Raw genomic sequence first — 21,308 nt, 5'->3', positions numbered from 1 at the left:
CATCTCAGCGAATTAGTTAAAAGATCTGCTGCCACAGTTGCATTTGAATGACGGGATTTCATCTGAATACAAATACAAAGAAGTGTAATGTAGCCATCGTTTCATCTGAGAGCCTGTAAAATAGCTATTTCGGACATCTATTCATACAGTATAAGCAGACTGCTGTGAAGTAACAGTGTGATGCACACTGAAGGTGTGTGGGTGTGTTTTACTGTCTGCATGGCTTCATGTGTGTGAGCATGTGAGGAGAGGAGGAGGAGGATGCGGCTGCCATGGTAACGAGGGCTGTGTATGGAGAAGAGCAGCCAGTCGCAGGCAGCCACAGAAAGATCTGTCATTTTTTTCCCCCTCATTCCACTTCCACTTTTCCAATATAGAAAACGATCTTCAGACCAGGCGTTTGATCGCGCTTCTGTTCCTCCTGGCTGACGACACTCTCATCAGACGCAGGAAACACACACACTTCCAGGATGGCAACCATCACCTGCACGCGCTTTACAGAGGAATACCAGCTGTTTGAGGAACTGGGAAAGTAAGTTGGAATAGCTACATTTCTTTAAAACCGATGTGACATGTTTGAGCTGCACAATGCACAATCAAATGCAATAATGTTTTTTTTTTACACGAGTGTTAACTGCTAAACATCTTGAAGAATAAGGTCGACATATCTGGATAGATAGATTCTAAAAGGATTGCAAATCCACTTCAAGTTTCATTAAAACCGGTTACAAGGCAGATCTCATTAGAGCCGTTTGCTTTGACTGTTTTAGAATATTATGAAATCAGTGCAGGATTGTGTGGAAACGATCCACGGTATGAACTAACTCGCACATAACGCAACTTACATTACATTACATAACAAGCAGACATTGGCTGAAGCAGATCTAAAAAAGTTCAGATCTGATGAGCGAATCTAACATTATGCATTAAGAGCACATTGAAACAATCTCATGCTGTTGAAGAAGACAAAAATCCCGGTCTAGTGTTTGCGCTCCCTCAGAAATCTCCCGTGCCGTTTAATTGTAGTCAGAGCTTAATTAAGTTGCAGTCAGAAACCTAACCTAAAACTCACTGACTGCTCAATGTAAAAGAAGAAACATAATGAACTGACTGCACACAACCCACTAACAACATTCAGACTAACATCATCTTTTAAGATGGCAGAAGAGAAATACCATATGTGTGTGTGTGTGTGTGTGTGTGTGTGTGTGTGTGTGTGTGTGTGTGTGTGTGTGTGTGTGTGTGTGTGTGTGTGTGTGTGTGTGTGTGTGTGTGTGTGTGTGTGTGTGTGTGTGTGTGTGTGTGTGTGTGTGTGTGTGTGTGTGTGTGTGTGTGTGTGTGTGTGTGTGTGTGTGTGTGTGTGTGTGTGTGTGTGTGTGTGTGTGTGTGTGTGTGTGTGTGTGTGTGTGTGTGTGTGTGTTGCCAAGTAAGACATGTTCCTGGGTCAACATATAGCATATAGCCCTAACCCTACCCATAGTTATCCCTAAAATCCGAAGGGGAAATGATGAGGAATAACACTGATGTAGAAGCATCTAACCCCGGTTTTAAGCCTAAACTTGACACTATAAACGTGTCCCTCAAATCTGGTTGATTGGAATTTTGTTCCAGGATCTACAAAGATGATCCAGGAACATGTTGTACTTGGTGAAATCAGGTTCACTATATATAGCCTATATATACACCAATCAGGCATAACATTATGACCAGTGAAGTGAATAACACTGATGATCTCTTCATCTCCTGTTAGTGGGTGGGATATATTAGGCAGCAAGTGAACATTTTGTCCTCAGAGTTGATGTGTTAGAAGCAGGAAAAATGGGCAAGCGTAAGGATTTGAGCGAGTTTGACAAGGGCCAGATTGTGACGGCTAGACGACTGGGTCAGATCATCTCCAAAACTGCAGCTCTTGTGGGGTGTTCCCGGTCTGCAGTGGTAAGTCTCTATCAAAAGTGCTCCAAGGAAGGACCAGTGGAGAACCGGCCACAGGGTCATGAAGGACCAGTGGAAAACCGGCCACAGGGTCATGAAAGACCAGTGGAGAACTGGCCACAGGGTCATGGAGGAACAGTGGAGAACCGGCCACAGGGTCATGGAGGACCAGTGGAGAACCGGCCACAGGGTCATGGAGGACCAGTGGAGAACCGGCCACAGGGTCATGGAGGAACAGTGGAGAACTGGCCACAGGGTCATGGAGGAACAGTGGAGAACCGGCCACAGGGTCATGAAGGACCAGTGGAGAACCGGCCACAGGGTCATGGAGGACCAGTGGAGAACCGGCCACAGGGTCATGGAGGACCAGTGGAGAACCGGCCACAGGGTCATGAAGGACCAGTGGAGAACCGGCCACAGGGTCATGGAGGACCAGTGGAGAACCGGCCACAGGGTCATGGAGGACCAGTGGAGAACGGGCCACAGGGTCATGGAGGACCAGTGGAGAACCGGCCACAGGGTCATGGAGGACCAGTGGAGAACGGGCCACAGGGTCATGGAGGACCAGTGGAGAACCGGCCACAGGGTCATGGAGGACCAGTGGAGAACGGGCCACAGGGTCATGGAGGACCAGTGGAGAACGGGCCACAGGGTCATGGAGGACCAGTGGAGAACGGGCCACAGGGTCATGGAGGACCAGTGGAGAACCGGCCACAGGGTCATGAAGGACCAGTGGAGAACCGGCCACAGGGTCATGGAGGACCAGTGGAGAACCGGCCACAGGGTCATGGAGGACCAGTGGAGAACGGGCCACAGGGTCATGGAGGACCAGTGGAGAACCGGCCACAGGGTCATGAAGGACCAGTGGAGAACCGGCCACAGGGTCATGGAGGACCAGTGGAGAACCGGACACAGGGTCATGAAGGACCAGTGGAGAACCGGCCACAGGGTCATGGAGGACCAGTGGAGAACCGGCCACAGGGTCATGGAGGACCAGTGGAGAACCGGACACAGGGTCATGAAGGACCAGTGGAGAACCGGCCACAGGGTCATGGAGGACCAGTGGGGAACCGGCCACAGGGTCATGAAGGACCAGTGGAGAACCAGCCACAGGGTCATGAAGGACCAGTGGAGAACCGGACACAGGGTCATGAAGGACCAGTGGAGAACCGGCCACAGGGTCATGGAGGACCAGTGAAGAACCGGCCACAGGGTCATGGAGGAACAGTGGAGAACTGGCCACAGGGTCATGGAGGACCAGTGGAGAACCGGCCACAGGGTCATGGAAGACCAGTGGAGAACCGGCCACAGGGTCATGAAGGACCAGTGGAGAACCGGCCACAGGGTCATGGAGGACCAGTGGAGAACCGGCCACAGGGTCATGAAGGACCAGTGGAGAACCGGCCACAGGGTCATGGGCGGCCGAGGCTCATTGATGCCCGTGGGGAGCGAAGGCTGGCCCATGTGGTCCGATCCAACAGACGAGCTACTGGAGCTCAAACTGCTCAAGTTGTGTATGGGGCGGCACAGCCGCTGACCAGTGCCCATGCTGACCCCTGACCCCTGTCCACCACCCAAAGCACCAACAGTGGCACGTGAGCATCAGAACTGGACCATGGAGCAATGGAAGAAGGTGGCCTGGTCTGATGATCACGTGTTCTTCTACATCACGTGGATGGCCGGGTGTGTGTGCGTGGCTTACCTGGGGAACACATGGCACCAGGTGCACTATGGGAAGAAGGCGTGGTGGCGGAGGCAGTGATGCTTTGGGCAATGTTCAGCTGGGAAACCTTGGGTCCTCCATCATGTGGATGTGACTTTGACACGTACCACCTACCTAAGCATTGTTTAGCCCATGTACAGCCTTTCATGGAAATGGTAATGGTCGCAACTTACAGGACTTAAAGGATCTGCTGCTAACATTTTGGTGCCAGATACCACAGCACACCTTCAGGGGTCTAGTGGGGTCCATATTAGTCAAGTCAAGTCAACTTTATGTATACAGCGCTTTTTACAATGCAGATTGTTTTAAAGCAGCTTCACAGTGTTAAACAGGAAAATAATGCAACAGAATTTGATTCGGCCGTACAGCCGATCCGGAGAAAACGGTGATGTCATCAGCTCATTTCAGTTAACATACAGTAACAATGTGGGCAGATCAGTAATTTAGTTTATATGGTTAATTTAGTTTACTAATTAGATTTATTTGGATATTTAGTTGAAAATGTAGTGACTGAGCAAGCCAAGCCAAAGGCGACAGTGGCAAGGAAACCAAAACTCCATCACGTTAGGAAGGTGGTCATAATTTTATGCCTGATCGGTGTATATATATATATATATATATATATATATATATATATATATATATATATATATATATATATATATATATATATATATATATATATATATATATATATATATATATATATATATATGTATTGGGGTGTAACGGTACACAGAAGTCACGGTTCAGTACGTATCTCGGTTTTGAGGTCACGGTTCAATACGAGTTCGATACAAGCATTTACATATCCAAACCCCACCTCCCAAAAATGAATGGAAACTCAGCGTATAGGCTGCTAGCAAGCTCTTGTGTTCATCTGAACTCTTGGGGTGCGTCTCAATCAGTTCCCTAGCTCCCGAGCTCGTGAATCAGTATATTGCGTACTCGGATTGGGGCACTGGTAAGGACAGTAGAGGACGCTGACTCAATACACATTGGGACACTTGTGACTCTATTTCCGGCGACGTGACAACATCCTCATTGGACAACATCACTACTGGTATATATGGACAACAGCAGAGCTGATATCTTTCATTACGCGTAATGTTATTTCAAGTGCATTGTGATAAATATTTTGTTACATATACGTGCAACATTTCAGCCTTAAATAAATTATAAATGTTAGCTAGATTGCGTTCATTACCTGTCAAACAATGTATGTTTATGCTGAAATATAATCAAATAATGCTTCCATTTTTAAAAACATAGCGTGTGTTGTTATCAGTCGTAATGTGTAGCGAGTTAGCTCACATGATTTAAGTTTCGCGCTTCAGAACTTCCCTTAAGGGAACATAGTGAGCATCGATGCACCTTGGGTTTTGCGGTGCATTGTTGGACTTTTTAGGGAGCGAATGTTTCAGTGCACTGGAAAGATTCTGTGATTGAGACAGCCCCTAAAATGGCTGACTGGGGATCAGTGCACTGACTTCTGCATTAGGGCGCTGATTGAAACGCACCTGCAGTTTTGGGTTGGTGCCATAGATAAACATAATAAAGGCCAGATGTCTCGTCCGCTGCTGGCCAGTGGAGGTCGACGTCCGCACCTGGCGGCCATCTTGTCTCAGTCAGCTCGCTCACGCGTAACATTGTGTTTTAATGGTGCTTGTACTTTTTAAATAGCCATAACTTGCTTAATTTTCTACCGATTTTCAAACTGTTTGGTTTGTATTAAACGTCAGAGATGTAGTTATGACACTGCATACTTATGAATAATTATTTATAATTTGTTCAAGCATCCATAATTATAGCCACGTTAATAACGTTTGTAAGAAACCAAACCATTTGTAAATCCGTCAAGATTTCAGCAAGATAAGAGTATTTGTGTTCCGATCACTCGCCTTACATCAGGAGCCACAGAGCCCGCCAGAAAGCTTACCTGTGACAAGATGGCCGCCGGTGATGACGTTAGAGACTATTGCTGCGTCCCAATTCGCCTACTTATACTACGTCCTAAAAGTATGTACTCTTTTTGTGAAGAAAAAGTACATACTTTTGAGTGTGTAGCAGAAGAGTATGCAAGCTTTGGGACATACCTCATCTTTACCGGACTCTGTTGCTTAGTTACGTGCGTCCCGTCACCGTTTAAACGGCCCAGTCAATCATCGTCACAGTTCAAATCCTCCACATTCAATTTAATTTCCTACCGTATCGGAGAGAAGCGTAGTCACACGTTGATCTGCCATTCGTGGGTCTTTAATGCAGAGACTCCCCTCATGTGTTTGCAGTTTAAATATAGGCCTAATGATGCATTTAAAAGTTAATGGCCAAACGTATCATTACAAAAGTTCTCAATGCTGCTGCAGGTGAAATATAATGTGGTTAACATTGAATAAATATATTTTTGTCAGGTTAAATACTGATAATTGCTCACTCAAACCCCTTTATCTAATCCTCTCTACTTAACCGTCAGACTCGCGCAACCGTCATGTTTGTAGTTTTTTAACACTTTTTATCCGTGTTTGTAGTTCTTATTCAATCCTCGTCCATCTCGCAATGGGTTGTGGGCAATATCAGCCGTTAGAGTACGCATCGATCTGCACTTCGGATTCTGACCGGAAATAGTAGACCATCCGAGAATCTTTGGAATACTCTTTTCAACATACTAGGATGTGGGACATACTAATTATTTTTTCGAATACTATTTAGTACGGATAGTATGTGAATTGGGACGCAGCATATGGTTGGTGCATAGATCGTCTCTTCTTCACATACACACAAAATAATACACTGAATTTAGCCAGATTATAATTATACATAATTCTGATCATAAAGGTTGGTGAGTGTGTAATAAAAATAACTGTTACACTCTGTAAGATTTCGATACTCATACATCAATGCATGTAGCGCCAGTAACAATGCTCTGAAATGTTGAGGCAGAAGTACAAAAAAAAATCTGCTTGCTTCCCTCTTTCCATCCACCCACTCTGTACTACAGCGTTTTTTCCTGAGCGAGTGCACTGTATACTTGTTTTCTTGATTTGAGAGCATATAACACCTCTACAGAGATGGGTCTTCAACTCCATCTGGCCTTGTGCCCACTGCTCTACTCCCACATACACCCTCATACAGAACACACACACATCTTTTTCTGTGGGCAGTCAAACCGCTTACATAATTGCATTTGTGGGTGGCAATTCAATTCAGACATTGAAATATTGCATAATTCAATATATTACTGCTTGCTTAGCAGGTAAACCTGCTTCTCTTTCTTGAAGTGTACATTCACTGTGCCATTCTGCCCTGAATGCTCAACATACAGACATTGCTTCCATGTTCTCTGATTTTTAGGGGAGCCTTTTCTGTGGTGCGAAGATGTGTGAAAGTTCTCTCAGGGCAAGAGTACGCCGCTAAGATCATCAACACAAAGAAGCTGTCTACTCGGGGTAGGTGCACAGATCAGTTCAAATGCATTGATACCAACTCAATGAACCGCTCAAGGATCAGGACTGTGAGCAAACAACAGAACATCAACAGTTCATTTACAGTCAATTCTTTCTAGTCTATAGATGATCTGTAGTGAATCTAAAGCCCTCATTTACATTTCCTGGTGACTTTTTGTTTGATTCATTCTGTTTACTTAAGGGATAGTTCACCCAAAAATGAAAATTCTGTCATTAATTATTCACCCTCATGTCGTTCCAAACCTGTAAGACTTTCGTTCATCTTTGGAACACAAATTAAGATATTAGCTCTCTGACCCCACCATAGACAGCTAACAAATCACACTTTGACGCTTCAAAAAGTTCATATAGATTGTAAAACAATCAACAAGAAACCAATGAGGTTCATTCTCGTGTTACGCAGCACGTTTGAGCTTCTCTAGAACCAATGAGGTTCATTCTCGTGTTACGCAGCACGTTTGAGCTTCAGAGAGAACCAATGAGGTTCATTCTCGTGTTACGCAGCACGTTTGAGCTTCTCTAGAACCAATGAGGTTCATTCTCGTGTTACGCAGCACGTTTGAGCTTCTCTAGAACCAATGAGGTTCATTCTCGTGTTACGCAGCACGTTTGAGCTTCAGAGAGAACCAATGAGGTTCATTCTCGTGTTACGCAGCACGTTTGAGCTTCAGCAAGAACCAATGAGGATCATTCTCGTGTTACGCATCACGTTTGAGCTTCTCTAGAACCAATGAGGTTCATTCTCGTGTTACGCAGCACGTTTGAGCTTCAGAGAGAACCAATGAGGTTCATTCTCGTGTTACGCAGCACGTTTGAGCTTCTCTAGAACCAATGAGGTTCATTCTCGTGTTACGCAGCACGTTTGAGCTTCAGAGAGAACCAATGAGGTTCATTCTCGTGTTACGCAGCACGTTTGAGCTTCAGCAAGAACCAATGAGGATCATTCTCGTGTTACGCATCACGTTTGAGCTTCTCTAGAACCAATGAGGTTCATTCTCGTGTTACGCAGCACGTTTGAGCTTCAGAGAGAACCAATGAGGTTCATTCTCGTGTTACGCAGCACGTTTGAGCTTCAGAGAGAACCAATGAGGTTCATTCTCGTGTTACGCAGCACGTTTGAGCTTCTCTAGAACCAATGAGGTTCATTCTCGTGTTACGCAGCACGTTTGAGCTTCAGTGAGAACCAATGAGGTTCATTCTCGTGTTACGCAGCACGTTTGAGCTTCTCTAGAACCAATGAGGTTCATTCTCGTGTTACGCATCACGTTTGAGCTTCTCTAGAACCAATGAGGTTCATTCTCGTGTTACGCAGCACGTTTGAGCTTCAGCAAGAACCAATGAGGTTCATTCTCGTGTTACGCAGCACGTTTGAGCTTCTCTAGAACCAATGAGGTTCATTCTCGTGTTACGCAGCACGTTTGAGCTTCTCTAGAACCAATGAGGTTCATTCTCGTGTTACACAGCACGTTTGAGCTTCAGTGAGAACCAATGAGGTTCATTCTCGTGTTACGCAGCACGTTTGAGCTTCAGCAAGAACCAATGAGGTTCATTCTCGTGTTACGCAGCACGTTTGAGCTTCTCTAGAACCAATGAGGTTCATTCTCGTGTTACGCAGCACGTTGAGCTTCAGAGAGAACCAATGAGGTTCATTCTCGTGTTACGCAGCACGTTTGAGCTTCTCTAGAACCAATGAGGTTCATTCTCGTGTTACGCAGCACGTTTGAGCTTCAGTGAGAACCAATGAGGTTCATTCTCGTGTGACGCAGCACGTTTGAGCTTCTCTAGAACCAATGAGGTTCATTCTCGTGTTACGCATCACGTTTGAGGTTCTCTAGAACCAATGAGGTTCATTCTCGTGTTACGCAGCACGTTTGAGCTTCAGAGAGAACCAATGAGGTTCATTCTCGTGTTACGCATCACGTTTGAGGTTCTCTAGAACCAATGAGGTTCATTCTCGTGTTACGCAGCACGTTTGACCTTCAGCAAGAACCAATGAGGTTCATTCTCGTGTTACGCAGCACGTTTGAGCTTCTCTAGAACCAATGAGGTTCATTCTCGTGTTACGCAGCACGTTTGAGCTTCAGTGAGAACCAATGAGGTTCATTCTCGTGTTACGCAGCACGTTTGAGCTTCTCTAGAACCAATGAGGTTCGTTCTCGTGTTACGCAGCACGTTTGAGCTTCTCTAGAACCAATGAGGTTCATTCTCGTGTTACGCAGCACGTTTGAGCTTCTCTAGAACCAATGAGGTTCATTCTCGTGTTACGCAGCACGTTTGAGCTTCTCTAGAACCAATGAGGTTCATTCTCGTGTTACGCAGCACGTTTGAGCTTCTCTAGAACCAATGAGGTTCATTCTCGTGTTACGCAGCACGTTTGAGCTTCTCTAGAACCAATGAGGTTCATTCTCGTGTTACGCAGCACGTTTGAGCTTCAGTGAGAACCAATGAGGTTCATTCTCGTGTTACGCAGCACGTTTGAGCTTCTCTAGAACCAATGAGGTTCATTCTCGTGTTACGCAGCACGTTTGAGCTTCTCAAGAACCAATAAGGTAAATTCTCGTGTTACGCAGCACGTTTGAGCTTCTCAAGAACCAATGAGGTTCATTCTCGTGTTACGCAGCACGTTTGAGCTTCAGAGAGAACCAATGAGGTTCATTCTCGTGTTACGCATCTCGTTTGAGCTTCAGAGAGAACCAATGAGGTTCATTCTCGTGTTACGCAGCACGTTTGAGCTTCAGAGAGAACCAATGAGGTTCATTCTCGTGTTACGCAGCACGTTTGAGCTTCTCTAGAACCAATGAGGTTCATTCTCGTATTACGCAGCACGTTTGAGCTTCAGAGAGAACCAATGAGGTTCATTCTCGTATTACGCAGCACGTTTGAGCTTCAGAGAGAACCAATGGAGTTTTTTCTCATGCAGGTTCGGCTGAGCTTCTGTTTATGTTCGCTGATCACTGCTTAAATATGAATAAAAGCCTAAATTCAATCTGTTCATCTTATAAAGCAAAGAAGTCTCTTCAGAAAATTTGGACTAAACCGCTCAATTCATATGGATTAGTTTTACGATCTCTTTATGAACTTTTTGAAGCGTCAAAATGGTAGTTGCGTAGCTGTCAATGGAGGAACAGAAAGCTTTCAGATTGTACTAAGAACATGTACTAAAATGTTTGTATCAAAGACCAAATGCTGGTTGCATAAACTGATAAGACTAGTCTTACAAGCCAGTCATCCTTTTTTTTCTTTTAGATGTTGGTTAAATAAAAATGTAGATTGGTCTAATTTGAAACAGTAAAGTAAGATCGATTACCCCTAACTAACTGATTGTTGGTCATACAAGTTCTTAACATAATGGCTATGTTTGTGCAAGTTGCCATAAAAAAAGTCATACGTCATCTTACCTTATAACAATCATTGACTTTCATTTACATTTCTTGGCAGGGGTTTTGCAAAACAAGAAAATTGCATGTATTGAGTTTGTGACAAATAACTAAAAGTGCCCATGTATGAATGCTGTGTTGAGGTCAAGTGCAAAGACAAATTCAGTAAGGCAGATGGGGTGCCTTTATTAACATGTGACAAGTGAACTGTCAGGTATATTTTTTGACATTTAATCAAAGTGAATGTGAAACAGTTCTGTTCTTATTGTGATGAGATAAGTTTTGGAACTGAACCGGAGGGTCTGAATGAAAAAACAGATAACTACACGACTAAATTATTGGACTAGGACTGAAGATCTTGGAGTAGGTACTATGCTGTGTAAGCGTTTGTCATTTTTAAAGAAATTTCCATACAAATGGTGATTGTTGTATGATTGTCATAGCTGAAAAAGAGAGGCTTTTTTCCCTGGAAGCTGATATTGTAAAAGCTGAAAGTCAAGTAGAGCAGTAGGAGGCAGTGATATACCCTGAAGGCAGCCGCACACCTCCTACACTATGTTGCCAAGCACACATCATATTATATGCTTCAAATAGTAGCTACTGTACTTGTATTGTTGTTTTAATGGGTTTTTAAACAATGCAGTGTGCATGAGATCTATCCTTGCAGCTAACAGCTTCTCCATCAGTCTTCAACAGCCAACCAATTCATTTTTTATATAGGCTATTTGAAGATATGTTCTAGTCTATATTTTGGACCTGTTTCTGTGCATGCAAAAAACAGAGTTGGAACATTTGGAGAGAAAATAACGTGAACATTTCCAGAAGAGAGAAAGATAAAACCATTCAGTTTTTTTCTGGTTCAGTACATGACAGAGGTACAAATACTGGCATCCTTGCACTTAAAAAATACACAATTTCGTCCAGAATGAAAACATAATTTGGTATGTGGTGCGGCTGAACAAAACAATCATTCTTGTTTTTTCCCCCCTTGTTCAGTACATGGCAGTGGTACAAATACTGGCATCCTTGCACTTGGTACACTCTAAAAAAAATGGTGCATTATAGCACTAAAAGTGGTTCTTTGGCTCGTAATCATAGGGGAACCACTTTAAGTGCTTTAAAGCACCAAATCTTGGTGCTTCAGCGGTTCTTCAGCGGTTCATTGGGATGACTGAGGTGCTAACATATACAGAACCTGTTAAGATATGATGCTATATAGAACCAAAAGTGGTTCCCCTATGATTGCGAGCCAAGAACCACTTTTAGTGTCATATATTGTGGCACTTTTTTTTTTAGAGTGTGTGCAGCTGGACAAAACAAAATTACTGGACAATATTAATGATGCCTTCTAGAATAAAGTTATTCTTAGGGTGCATTGGTTCGCTTGGTTCGTTTGGTCCAGACCAAAAGTCCTATCTGATTAGCGTTCAGATTTTTATCACCGAACCAAAAGATACGACCCTATTTTGAGACGGAACTTCCCGAACATCCGAAACGATGCTGTGTGCGGGGATAAATCCACTTTTTAGCCTGCAAATGATGCTATTTTTACCAGCTGAGAACTCATGAAGAGCTTATAAAATGTGTAAAGGAGTCAAAACAGTTGCAGGAAACCCTCCGTCACACACACACACACACACCGACGAAGATCTGCTGCGAGGAGACACGGTTCTGATACCAGTACCGAACTGAACATTGCGACTACTGATATGCGCGAGTCCTGTTTAGGGTCTCATCTTCAATTTTTGGTTGGTTTACATGTCTTTGGTCTGTTGCGTTCATATTTCATTCAAACCGCACCAGAGTTCGTTTGGAAGCGGACTGAAACCCATCTTTTCCGGGTCTCGGCCCGCTTGTTTAGTGGCTCCAGGGTTCAGATGGCAGCGTTCACACTTATTCAAATGAACCGCTCTAACAGAGCAATCGCAACAGAGTTTGTTTTAATCCGACCAAACATGTCAAACTTATTTACTTTGGAACTGAACGTTCTTGTGGTGAGTTGAAAGTGCCTATAGTATAACATCATGAATTCAAGCAGTTTGAATAGAGAAAATGACTCATCCTCCTGTTCTGTGTTACTGTTTGTACCGCAACGGGCATGAACAAAAGAAAAAAACCCTAAGAATTATCTGAGGTCACAAGCAAGATTATAGCCAAGCATGGACAATCTCAAGGATACAAGTGCATCTCCAGAGACCTTGATGCTCCTGTTTCTATGTACTTAATGTTAGCAGGAAGACAAGCTAGAAAGGGAAAACTTGATAGAGGATTTCAGTGAAGAATCAGTGGTGGAGAAAACACTTTAGCCAGCTGCCACCAGATTCAAGCTGACCTTTAGACACAAAATATGACTCTTTTTTTTTTTGCACCAGCACACTCGTACCATCCGTCACCCAGGAGAATCCCATTGACTGACATATGAAAGCAAGAACACACCAAAATACATCTGACAGATGAGACCAAATTAGAGCTTTTGAGTGCATGCCATTACAAAAAAAACTAAATTAAGCTTTCAAAGAAAAGAACATGGAGGTGGATGCCTTTCTGCCTCTGGCACTGGATGCTTTTGGCGCAGTTTACACCTGGTATTAAAATGCATTTTTGTCGAACTGATCACATGTGGACGACACTAAATACAAAACTGGGTGAAAACATTTTGAGCTTGTCCACTTTCATCCACTTCCAGAGGGAGTTGAAAACACATTGGACCAGATAGCTTTCATAGTGTATCATGTGGTCAAATGCACTGGAACAGCCTCTAAAAGACGCCCTACTCTCCTCCGATGAGCAAATGCTAAGCATTATGGGACGTGCGCTAGCCAGACGGGATTTAAACTCTCGGCTGGAGACTCAAGTTTGGTTTGAAGATGAGAAACGTCCCAAGCTCAATGTTCTCTCTCCATTCCTGATGTCTAACACACACTCACAGCGTTCGGCTGCTCTTGAGTCTGTCAGAGCAGAAACTAAAGCTGATGCTCTCCGTGTGTTTCTCCGGCGTCTCCGCTCGTGTTCATATGGAAACATGAGCTTATTTCATCCATTAGATCTAAAGATCTGAAAAACACCCGCCCATAGACCCTCCCCTCGAAGAAATCAGGACACAAGTGGCTGAACGTGGACAAAGGAGACGGATAAAAACACCAGGAGTTAACGGGAATGTGTCTCCCTCGTCTACTTGTGATCCGATCCGCCAAAACGCATCTTAACACCGTCAGCTTTAGTTTCTGCTCTGACAGACTCAAGAGCAGCCGAACGCTGTGAGTGTGTGTCAGACATCAGGAATGGAGAGAGAACATTGAGCTTGGGACGTTTCTCATCTTCAAACCCAACTTGTGTCTCCAGCCGTGAGTTTAAATCCCGTCTGGCCAGCGCGCATCCCATAATGCTTAGCATTAGCTCAGTCAGAGGAGAGTAGGGCGTCTTTTAAGTCTCGGGTGTCAATAATTTTGTAATTTCTGTTTATTTTCTTATTTAAATGCATATATTAAGTTCAGTATCAAAAACAAATATCCTGTAATACTCACAGGCAAATAAAGAGACCAAATACTTTGTTAAATTTACACTTAATTTTTGATAAAATTGTGAGTTAAAAGGAAAAAAAGTGCTGGAGTGCCAATGTTTTGGACTCAACAACTGAATGTCAAACTTAGTGAAATTACAGGGGCTTCAATAATAGATTTCACATGAAGGTCTGACCAAGATGAGTGTCATAAGGCACACTTAATATTGCCAACATGATGTTTTTGGTTGACTGAAAGTGGATAACATGGGAAAGCCAGGGCTGCGTTTCTCAAAAGCGTCATCTAAGTTGATCAGAGACAATTGGTTCCAATCTATTTTCGAGAAACACAGTCCAGGGCTGTGTTTCCCCAAAGCATCGTAAGCCTAAGTTAATTGTAGAGATCATTGGTGGCAATTGTTCTACTATCAACCTAATGTAGCCCTGGGCAGTTGCCACAGTGGTTATTGAAGGTAAACTAGTCTTCTAAGAAAGTAGTTAAGACGTAACTTTAACTTTATCTTTCTCACGCATCCTGTTAACCCAGTTACAGTACACATAACTTGTTCATGCACGCTAGTATTTTGAGCATTTACTCTATCATTCATTATTTATAGACCATCCCTGTCAGTCATGGGTTTGGTCAGATCGGTTCTCTCAGTCAACCAACTTTAAAATGAATAAATGGTTTTGTTTTGCAAAAGTTTTCTTCACAGTGCAAGGGTACCGGTCTAGCTGGTACTTCAGGCAACAATTCAAACCCTTTAAAAGAAAAAAACTTGCTTTTTTAAGTCATTTAAAGTCAATTAAAGGTATGGAGTGCTTATTCTCCTTATATGTACTATGATTACCACACCTCTCAAGACAAGTGTTTAGCGGTCTTCAAAAAAATCCACATTAAATTCAAAATGGTTATATTGTTCGGCAGAGTTAATGACAGTAATTTTGAAAGATGTCTAGCTTGATGAGAACAATATATGTACTAAGTTTGCGACTGTATATTAAACAGGCCAAGGGGACGTTACAGAAGCAAACTCCCCCATTTCCCGCCACACTCATTTCTTAACTTTTTCTGTGATGTGTGTGACGAATTAGATTTAAAGCAAATCAATAGCCTTTCCTTCAAGACATCAAAAGTCCTTTTGCAGTTTAACATCAATATTTTTCTGACCAAGTTTGATATGATTCGGATAAATATAAAGTCTGTCGTAAATAAAATCCTTCAGTACTATAAGCAGCTATCGCGTTTCTCTAGAGCTTATTTACCCTCCTCCATCCCCAGCTCCTCCTGTCATCCAGTTAGGATTTGGTATTCTGACATTAAAGGGTTAGTTCACCCAAAAATGAAAATTCTGTCATTAATTACTTACCCTCATGTCGTTCGACACCCGTCAGACCTCCATTCATCTTCAGACACAAATGAAGATATTTTAGTGTAAATCTGATGGCTCTGAAAGGCCTCCATTGGCTCAATGCACTTTACACTCTCAAGACCCTTAAAAGGCACTAAAGACGTCGTTACAAAGTCCATCTCACTACAGTGGCTCTACAATAACTTTATGAATCGGCGACAATAGTTTTTGTGCGCAAAAAAACCCTAAATAACGACTTACATAGTGATGACGATTTCAAAACAAGGCATCATGAAGCTTCGAAGCGTTATGAATCACTGAGTCGATTCAGCAGTTTGAATCGCCAAATTTCAGCAGTTTGGCGGTTTGACACGCGATCCGAATCATCATTCGGCTCAGTGATTCATAACGCTTCGAAGCTTCATGATGCTTTGTTTTGAAATCGTCATCACTATATAAGTCGTTATTTAGGGTTTTTTTGCGCACAAAAACTATTGTTGCCGATTCATAAAATTATTTTAGAGCCACTGTAGTGAGATGGACTTTGTAACGACGTCTTTAGTAGCTTTTAAGGGTCTTGAGATTGTAGAGTACCATTGAGCCAATGGAGGACTTTCAGAGGCATCAGATTTCAACTAAAATATCTTAATTTCTGTTACGAAGATGAACGGAGGTCTGACGGGTGTCGAACGACATGAGGGTGAGTAATTAATGACATGAATGAATTCATGAAAATGAATTTTCATTTTTGGGTGAACTAACCCTTTTATGATATATGCATACATTATGTTTACCCTAAGGGGGGTTATTTCTGCTCTCCCTGCTCTTATGCTAGGTTGCATGGATTCGCAGGGAGTTGTTCTTGCCCAGAACAGAACCATACCGCCAATCCTGTATGCTAATAGTCAATCAATCATCTTTTGACGATAGTGGTCATGACCGAAATACCCACAGTGCCATCATGAGTCTCCTTCATCTTGACCAAATGAAAGAAGGAACCACAATTTTAGTCATTTGAATATCCTGTTAAATAGCACTTCTGAGGTATCAGTGTTTCTCATTCTGTAATATCCTATATGTCATTTTCAAGAGCCATAGATTTGTTGACATACGTATGGAGCAATATCTCCTCGAGCGAGTTTTAGACCCGGCTCCATTTCCCTCTTCAATTGTTCCTTGTCTCACTCTGAACCGCAATAAGAAACTTAAAAATACTTTTTCTGTGAAATTGTATCATGTGAGCATGCGTGTATGCAAAAGCTTTCCTTTTCTGAAGTGAACAAAATTTCCATGTCTTTGATTTTTTTTCTTACTGGAAAGGTCACTCAAGGCAAGAGAGAGAAAAACAGAAAACAACTAAAGCTATATATTGGCTACAAATAAAACAGGCATTTATCGCTGATACCGACCATTAAATATTCTAATCTTCAAGCATCTATGTAGATCTGAATCTTCAAACAGAAACCTAGAGAGGGTATGTATGCAATTAAATCTGGAAGAGCAGCCAAGAAATTAGTGACTCCCCCGCATCCTCAGATGTGCAGTGCCTACTTGTATGGTACTGTATGATACTGTTCAAGCTCAACTAAAATGAATGCATTGCTATCTCTAACTGGGGGAAAACTGAACTGCATTAATGTACAGTTTTTGAGTCACCCCCAGTTCTTGCATAGACTGACCAATTGCTGTCTAAGAAATTGCAGTCCATGAACTGAAAGAACCCCCCACCCTGAAGATTTCATCCTTCAAGATGTGACAGATTCACAGTGTTTCTGTTTCGCAGTGGGAAATGCCCTGGTATATGATGAAAGGTACCCTCAAGATGACGGACTCTAGACAACAGCAAGACAGTATTTTTTCAGAGGTTGAATAATTCAACTCTCCACCTCTCAGACTTCTCAAGGCATAAGCAATAACATACTCTTCAACATTTATCATCAATAGGGACCGGAGGAACCTTTTCCTAGAACTATTGGTGGAAGTATTGTGTTCACAACCCTTACGAAAATTAACCATGGTTTTACTACCAAAAAAAAACATGATTATAGTTAAACCACACTCTAAAAAATGCTGGGTTAAAAACAAACCAAGTTGGGTTGAAAATGGGCAAACCCAGCAATTTGGTTGTTTTACCCCAGTGATTTGGGTTGTTTTAAGCGAACATTTAACCCAACCGCTGGGTTAAAACAACCCATTTACTGGATTAAAACAACCCAATTGCTGGGTTTGTCCATTTTCAGAGTGCATGGTAATAACAAATTAACCACGGTTTTGCTACTGTATAGTTAACCATGGTATTTGTGGTAAAACTGTGGTTATACAAATGGTAATAAATTAGCCCAAAAAACATGGATACTCAACCCGTTCTCACTCCCAAGGCGTCAAAATCTAAAGCATGGTCAATGCTTTCCGCGTCACAATAAAGACGCTAAAGGTACTCCACTATATCAACGTGCTGGGTGCTCCATTCATTTCAATGAGAAACCTTTGCCGTCATACACAGACGCGTTGGGCATGGAAACGTTATCCTCATGAAGATCATATATTGGGTTATGATTTTGCCATTATGACATGTTGGAGTGTGATTCTCAATTTAATCAGCCAGCATAATTTTATTTAAGCTCTCTAGACACGTTTTAACATGTAACCCAACCCCATCCCAACCCTAAACCTACCCATTTGTGTGGTATATAAAACACAGATAGCCAAGCGATTGATTTGTGTGAAGGAAATCCCCAAAAGCGATCAGCGTCTCTATCCGCAGAAGATCATGAACACATTCATTTTCAAATATTGCTGCCCGTTACGTCAGTTTTCATTGTGAAATTGCATTGGCTCTCGTATGTCTCGTGACCAATTGCGTCATTATGTCAGAGCCAAATGTAATTGGCTCTTGTGTGTCTTTTGACCGATCGCGTCATGCTAAAGAGTCGTGTGTATTATTTGAATGAGATATGAATGAGTGCGGGAACATCATCTCAACGATTAAAACATAAAGATCAACTCTGTTCTTCACATAAAGACATTGTGTGACAGACTTCAGAAGACTTGGAATGCAACATGAGATAGTTTTATACTGTTTTTGCTCAGTTTTTGCAATTAATACATGTGACTGTACTTGTATTTGCCTGTTATGTGTTTTATATTGTTTAGAAGTGGGTAGGTTTAGGGTAGGAGTGGGGTTAGCGGCTCCAAAATATAAAAGTAACCTTTAAATATTAATGAAATATTAATAAATGTCTGCTTTTTTCAAATGCAAAGAACAAAATGCATCTTGATCTGACGCATTGGGTAAACAACTGAAATGAATGGAGCACCCAGCGCGTCGATATAGTGACGCCTAGGGGTGACTTTAGCGTCTTCGTTGTGACGTGGAAGGCACTTGACCATGCTTCGGATTTTGACGCCTTGGGAGTGAGAATGGGTTGGGTTACTACACTTTTACTATAGTAAAACCATGTTTCATTTTCCTAAGGGAACACAAGAACTGGGAATGATTTTAGTTCTAGGAACACCTTTTGGGGGAACTTAATTAGCCCCTACTTCATAGTAGGATCTGACCCAGTACAACAGGAACCAGTGACGTAAGTGTACACTGATTGGCCAAACACATGCAAAACATCGATACCTGCCATTTCACCCTCTGGTGCTCTTGGTTTATGGGCTGCATTGGTCGTCTTCCCGGTCATATGTGACCGGACACCTAAAAATGTAACTTCCTCCACCCCAGTAAAACCAATGCAATTTATTTTTCTTCAATAATATTTTTTATTTTTTATTTTGAGATGATTTGAGGGTATTTTTTAATATTTATGCAATAATTATGGTCTGTTTTTGCCATTGAAAATTATAAAAAAAAAAAATTTTTATTTTTTTATTATTGCAGTATTTCAGGTTAAAATAGAGACTAGGCCTTCAAAATAATTTTTTTGAAGGCAGATTAGCGCCCTCTTCTGGAATTACTTAAGAAATCCTGCAACCATGTGTGTAATCACTAGAGGTCTCTATGGAGAGGCTTGAGAATCCCTAGTTCTCTTTTGAACACATTTAATGATTTTTTGATGGATTTGAATATATATTTAAAAAATCTCAAAGACTATTTTTTATTATTTTTTTGTTAGAAATACATTTTTGACCGAAGAGCACAAATGGGAATATTTTTTTTTACGACCACTTAGCGTGTTCAATCATCAGTTTCATATCATTCTGATGAAGCTGTGATTTTTAAAAATTCCAAATGTGGTTCATAGGTTCAGTTTTTCATAGGTGTGTGTGTGTGTGTGTGTGTGTGTGTGTGTGTGTGTGTGTGTGTGTGTGTGTGTGTGTGTGTGTGTGTGTGTGTGTGTGTGTGTGTGTGTGTGTGTGCGTCTTCGTTGTGACGTGGAAGGCACTTGACCATGCTTCGGATTTTGACGCCTTGGGAGTGAGAATGGGTTGGGTTACTACACTTTTACTATAGTAAAACCATGTTTCATTTTCCTAAGGGAACACAAGAACTGGGAATGATTTTAGTTCTAGGAACACCTTTTGGGGGAACTTAATTAGCCCCTACTTCATAGTAGGATCTGACCCAGTACAACAGGAACCAGTGACGTAAGTGTACACTGATTGGCCAAACACATGCAAAACATCGATACCCGCCATTTAACCCTCTGGTGCTCTTGGTTTATGGGCTGCATTGGTCGTCGTCAGGTACTTTTTTTTTCAGCATTGTGGCCGATTTGTAGATTGTACACACAAATATTCTGTGAATTTTTGTGTTTTTGCCGATTTCTCATTCATTTCCAATGGGGGTCATTTTTGACCAAAGAGCACAAGTGGGAGTAATTTTTTACGACCAATTAGCATGCTCGAATCCTGACCCCAATTTTTTTGTGTGTTTACAAACCTAATGCTAGAAAAGTCACCAAGTTTCATATCATTCTGATGAAGCTGTGATTTTTAACATTTCAAAACAGAAAATTTTGACCGAAGAGCACCAGAGTTTAAGAGGTTAAAAAAAAAAAGCTGTCTACACACACAGATTATAGCCTATATATTTACTCAATGAACTAACTCTTCAAACTTTAAAAACAGTGATAGATGGGCCTCTCAACCTTTATGCTAAAGAGAAAACCCAATGTGAATTTGAGGGGACCAATCAAAACATGATTATGTATTTCTGCCCAGCTAGCAACATTGGGCATCAACCACACGGCAAACGCTAATACTGTTTACTTTGTATAGCTATCTAATAACATATTAGCATATTAACAGGACTGTTAAACAGATCGTAAACTGATGAAGATGGAGAATGTGAGCACTGTGTTCTCAGACTCAGTGCCATCAAAATAAATGTCCCAACAAAAAAAGCACGGCTTACATCACTTCAAAGTTCCTACTGGTGGTGTGACTGCAACCAGGAAAACGGCCCTGGGGGAACATTTAGATTTATTTATCGGGGAACCACCCTGGTGGCTAGTTCCTAAAACTAAATTCATATAACTACCAGCAGCCATATCACCCTGTAGCCCAAGACTGGTTTCCCACTGAAGCTAAGCAGGGCTGAGCCTGGTCAGTATCTGGGTGGGAGACCAACTGGGAAAACTAGGCTTCTGCTGGTAGAGGTGTTAGTGAGGCCAGCAGGTGGCGCTCACCCTGTGGTCTGTGTGGGACATCCCAGTATAGTGATGAGGACACTGTACTGTAACAAGCACCATCCTACGGATGAGACATTTAACCGAGGTCCTGACTCTCTACAGTCATTAAAAATCCCAGGATGTCCTTCGAAAAAAGAGTAGGGGTGTAACCCCGGCATCCTGGCCAAATTTGCCCATTGGCCTCTGTCCATCATGGCCTCCTAATAATCCCACTATCCTGATTGGCTTCATCACTCTGTCTCCTCTCCACCAATCAGATGGTGTGTGTGGTGGGTGTTCTGGCGCAATATGGCTGCCGTCGCATCATCCAGGTGGTGCTGCA

The 21,308-nt window shown here is 42.4% G+C and overlaps 1 protein-coding gene across 1 annotated transcript in view; it reads left to right on the top strand.

The window, feature by feature from the left end:
- Positions 1-470: 470 nt before the first annotated feature.
- Positions 471-21,308, top strand: part of camk2a (calcium/calmodulin-dependent protein kinase II alpha) — a gene marked incomplete at its 5' end in the record, with an annotated part of 125,446 nt that continues 104,608 nt past the window's right edge. Inside the window, 2 exons of the mRNA XM_079835240.1 lie at positions 471-532; positions 7,007-7,101. Of these exons, the coding sequence (XP_079691366.1) occupies positions 471-532; positions 7,007-7,101 (157 nt within the window). The remainder of the gene's footprint in view (positions 533-7,006; positions 7,102-21,308) is intronic.

Source organism: Gobio gobio, assembly GCF_949357685.1.
Source record: "Gobio gobio genome assembly, chromosome: 14".
In the NCBI taxonomy this organism is placed as follows: domain Eukaryota; kingdom Metazoa; phylum Chordata; class Actinopteri; order Cypriniformes; family Gobionidae; genus Gobio; species Gobio gobio.
The sequence above is the reverse complement of the archived record's forward strand: the minus strand, read 5'-3'. Positions and strand labels throughout refer to the sequence as shown.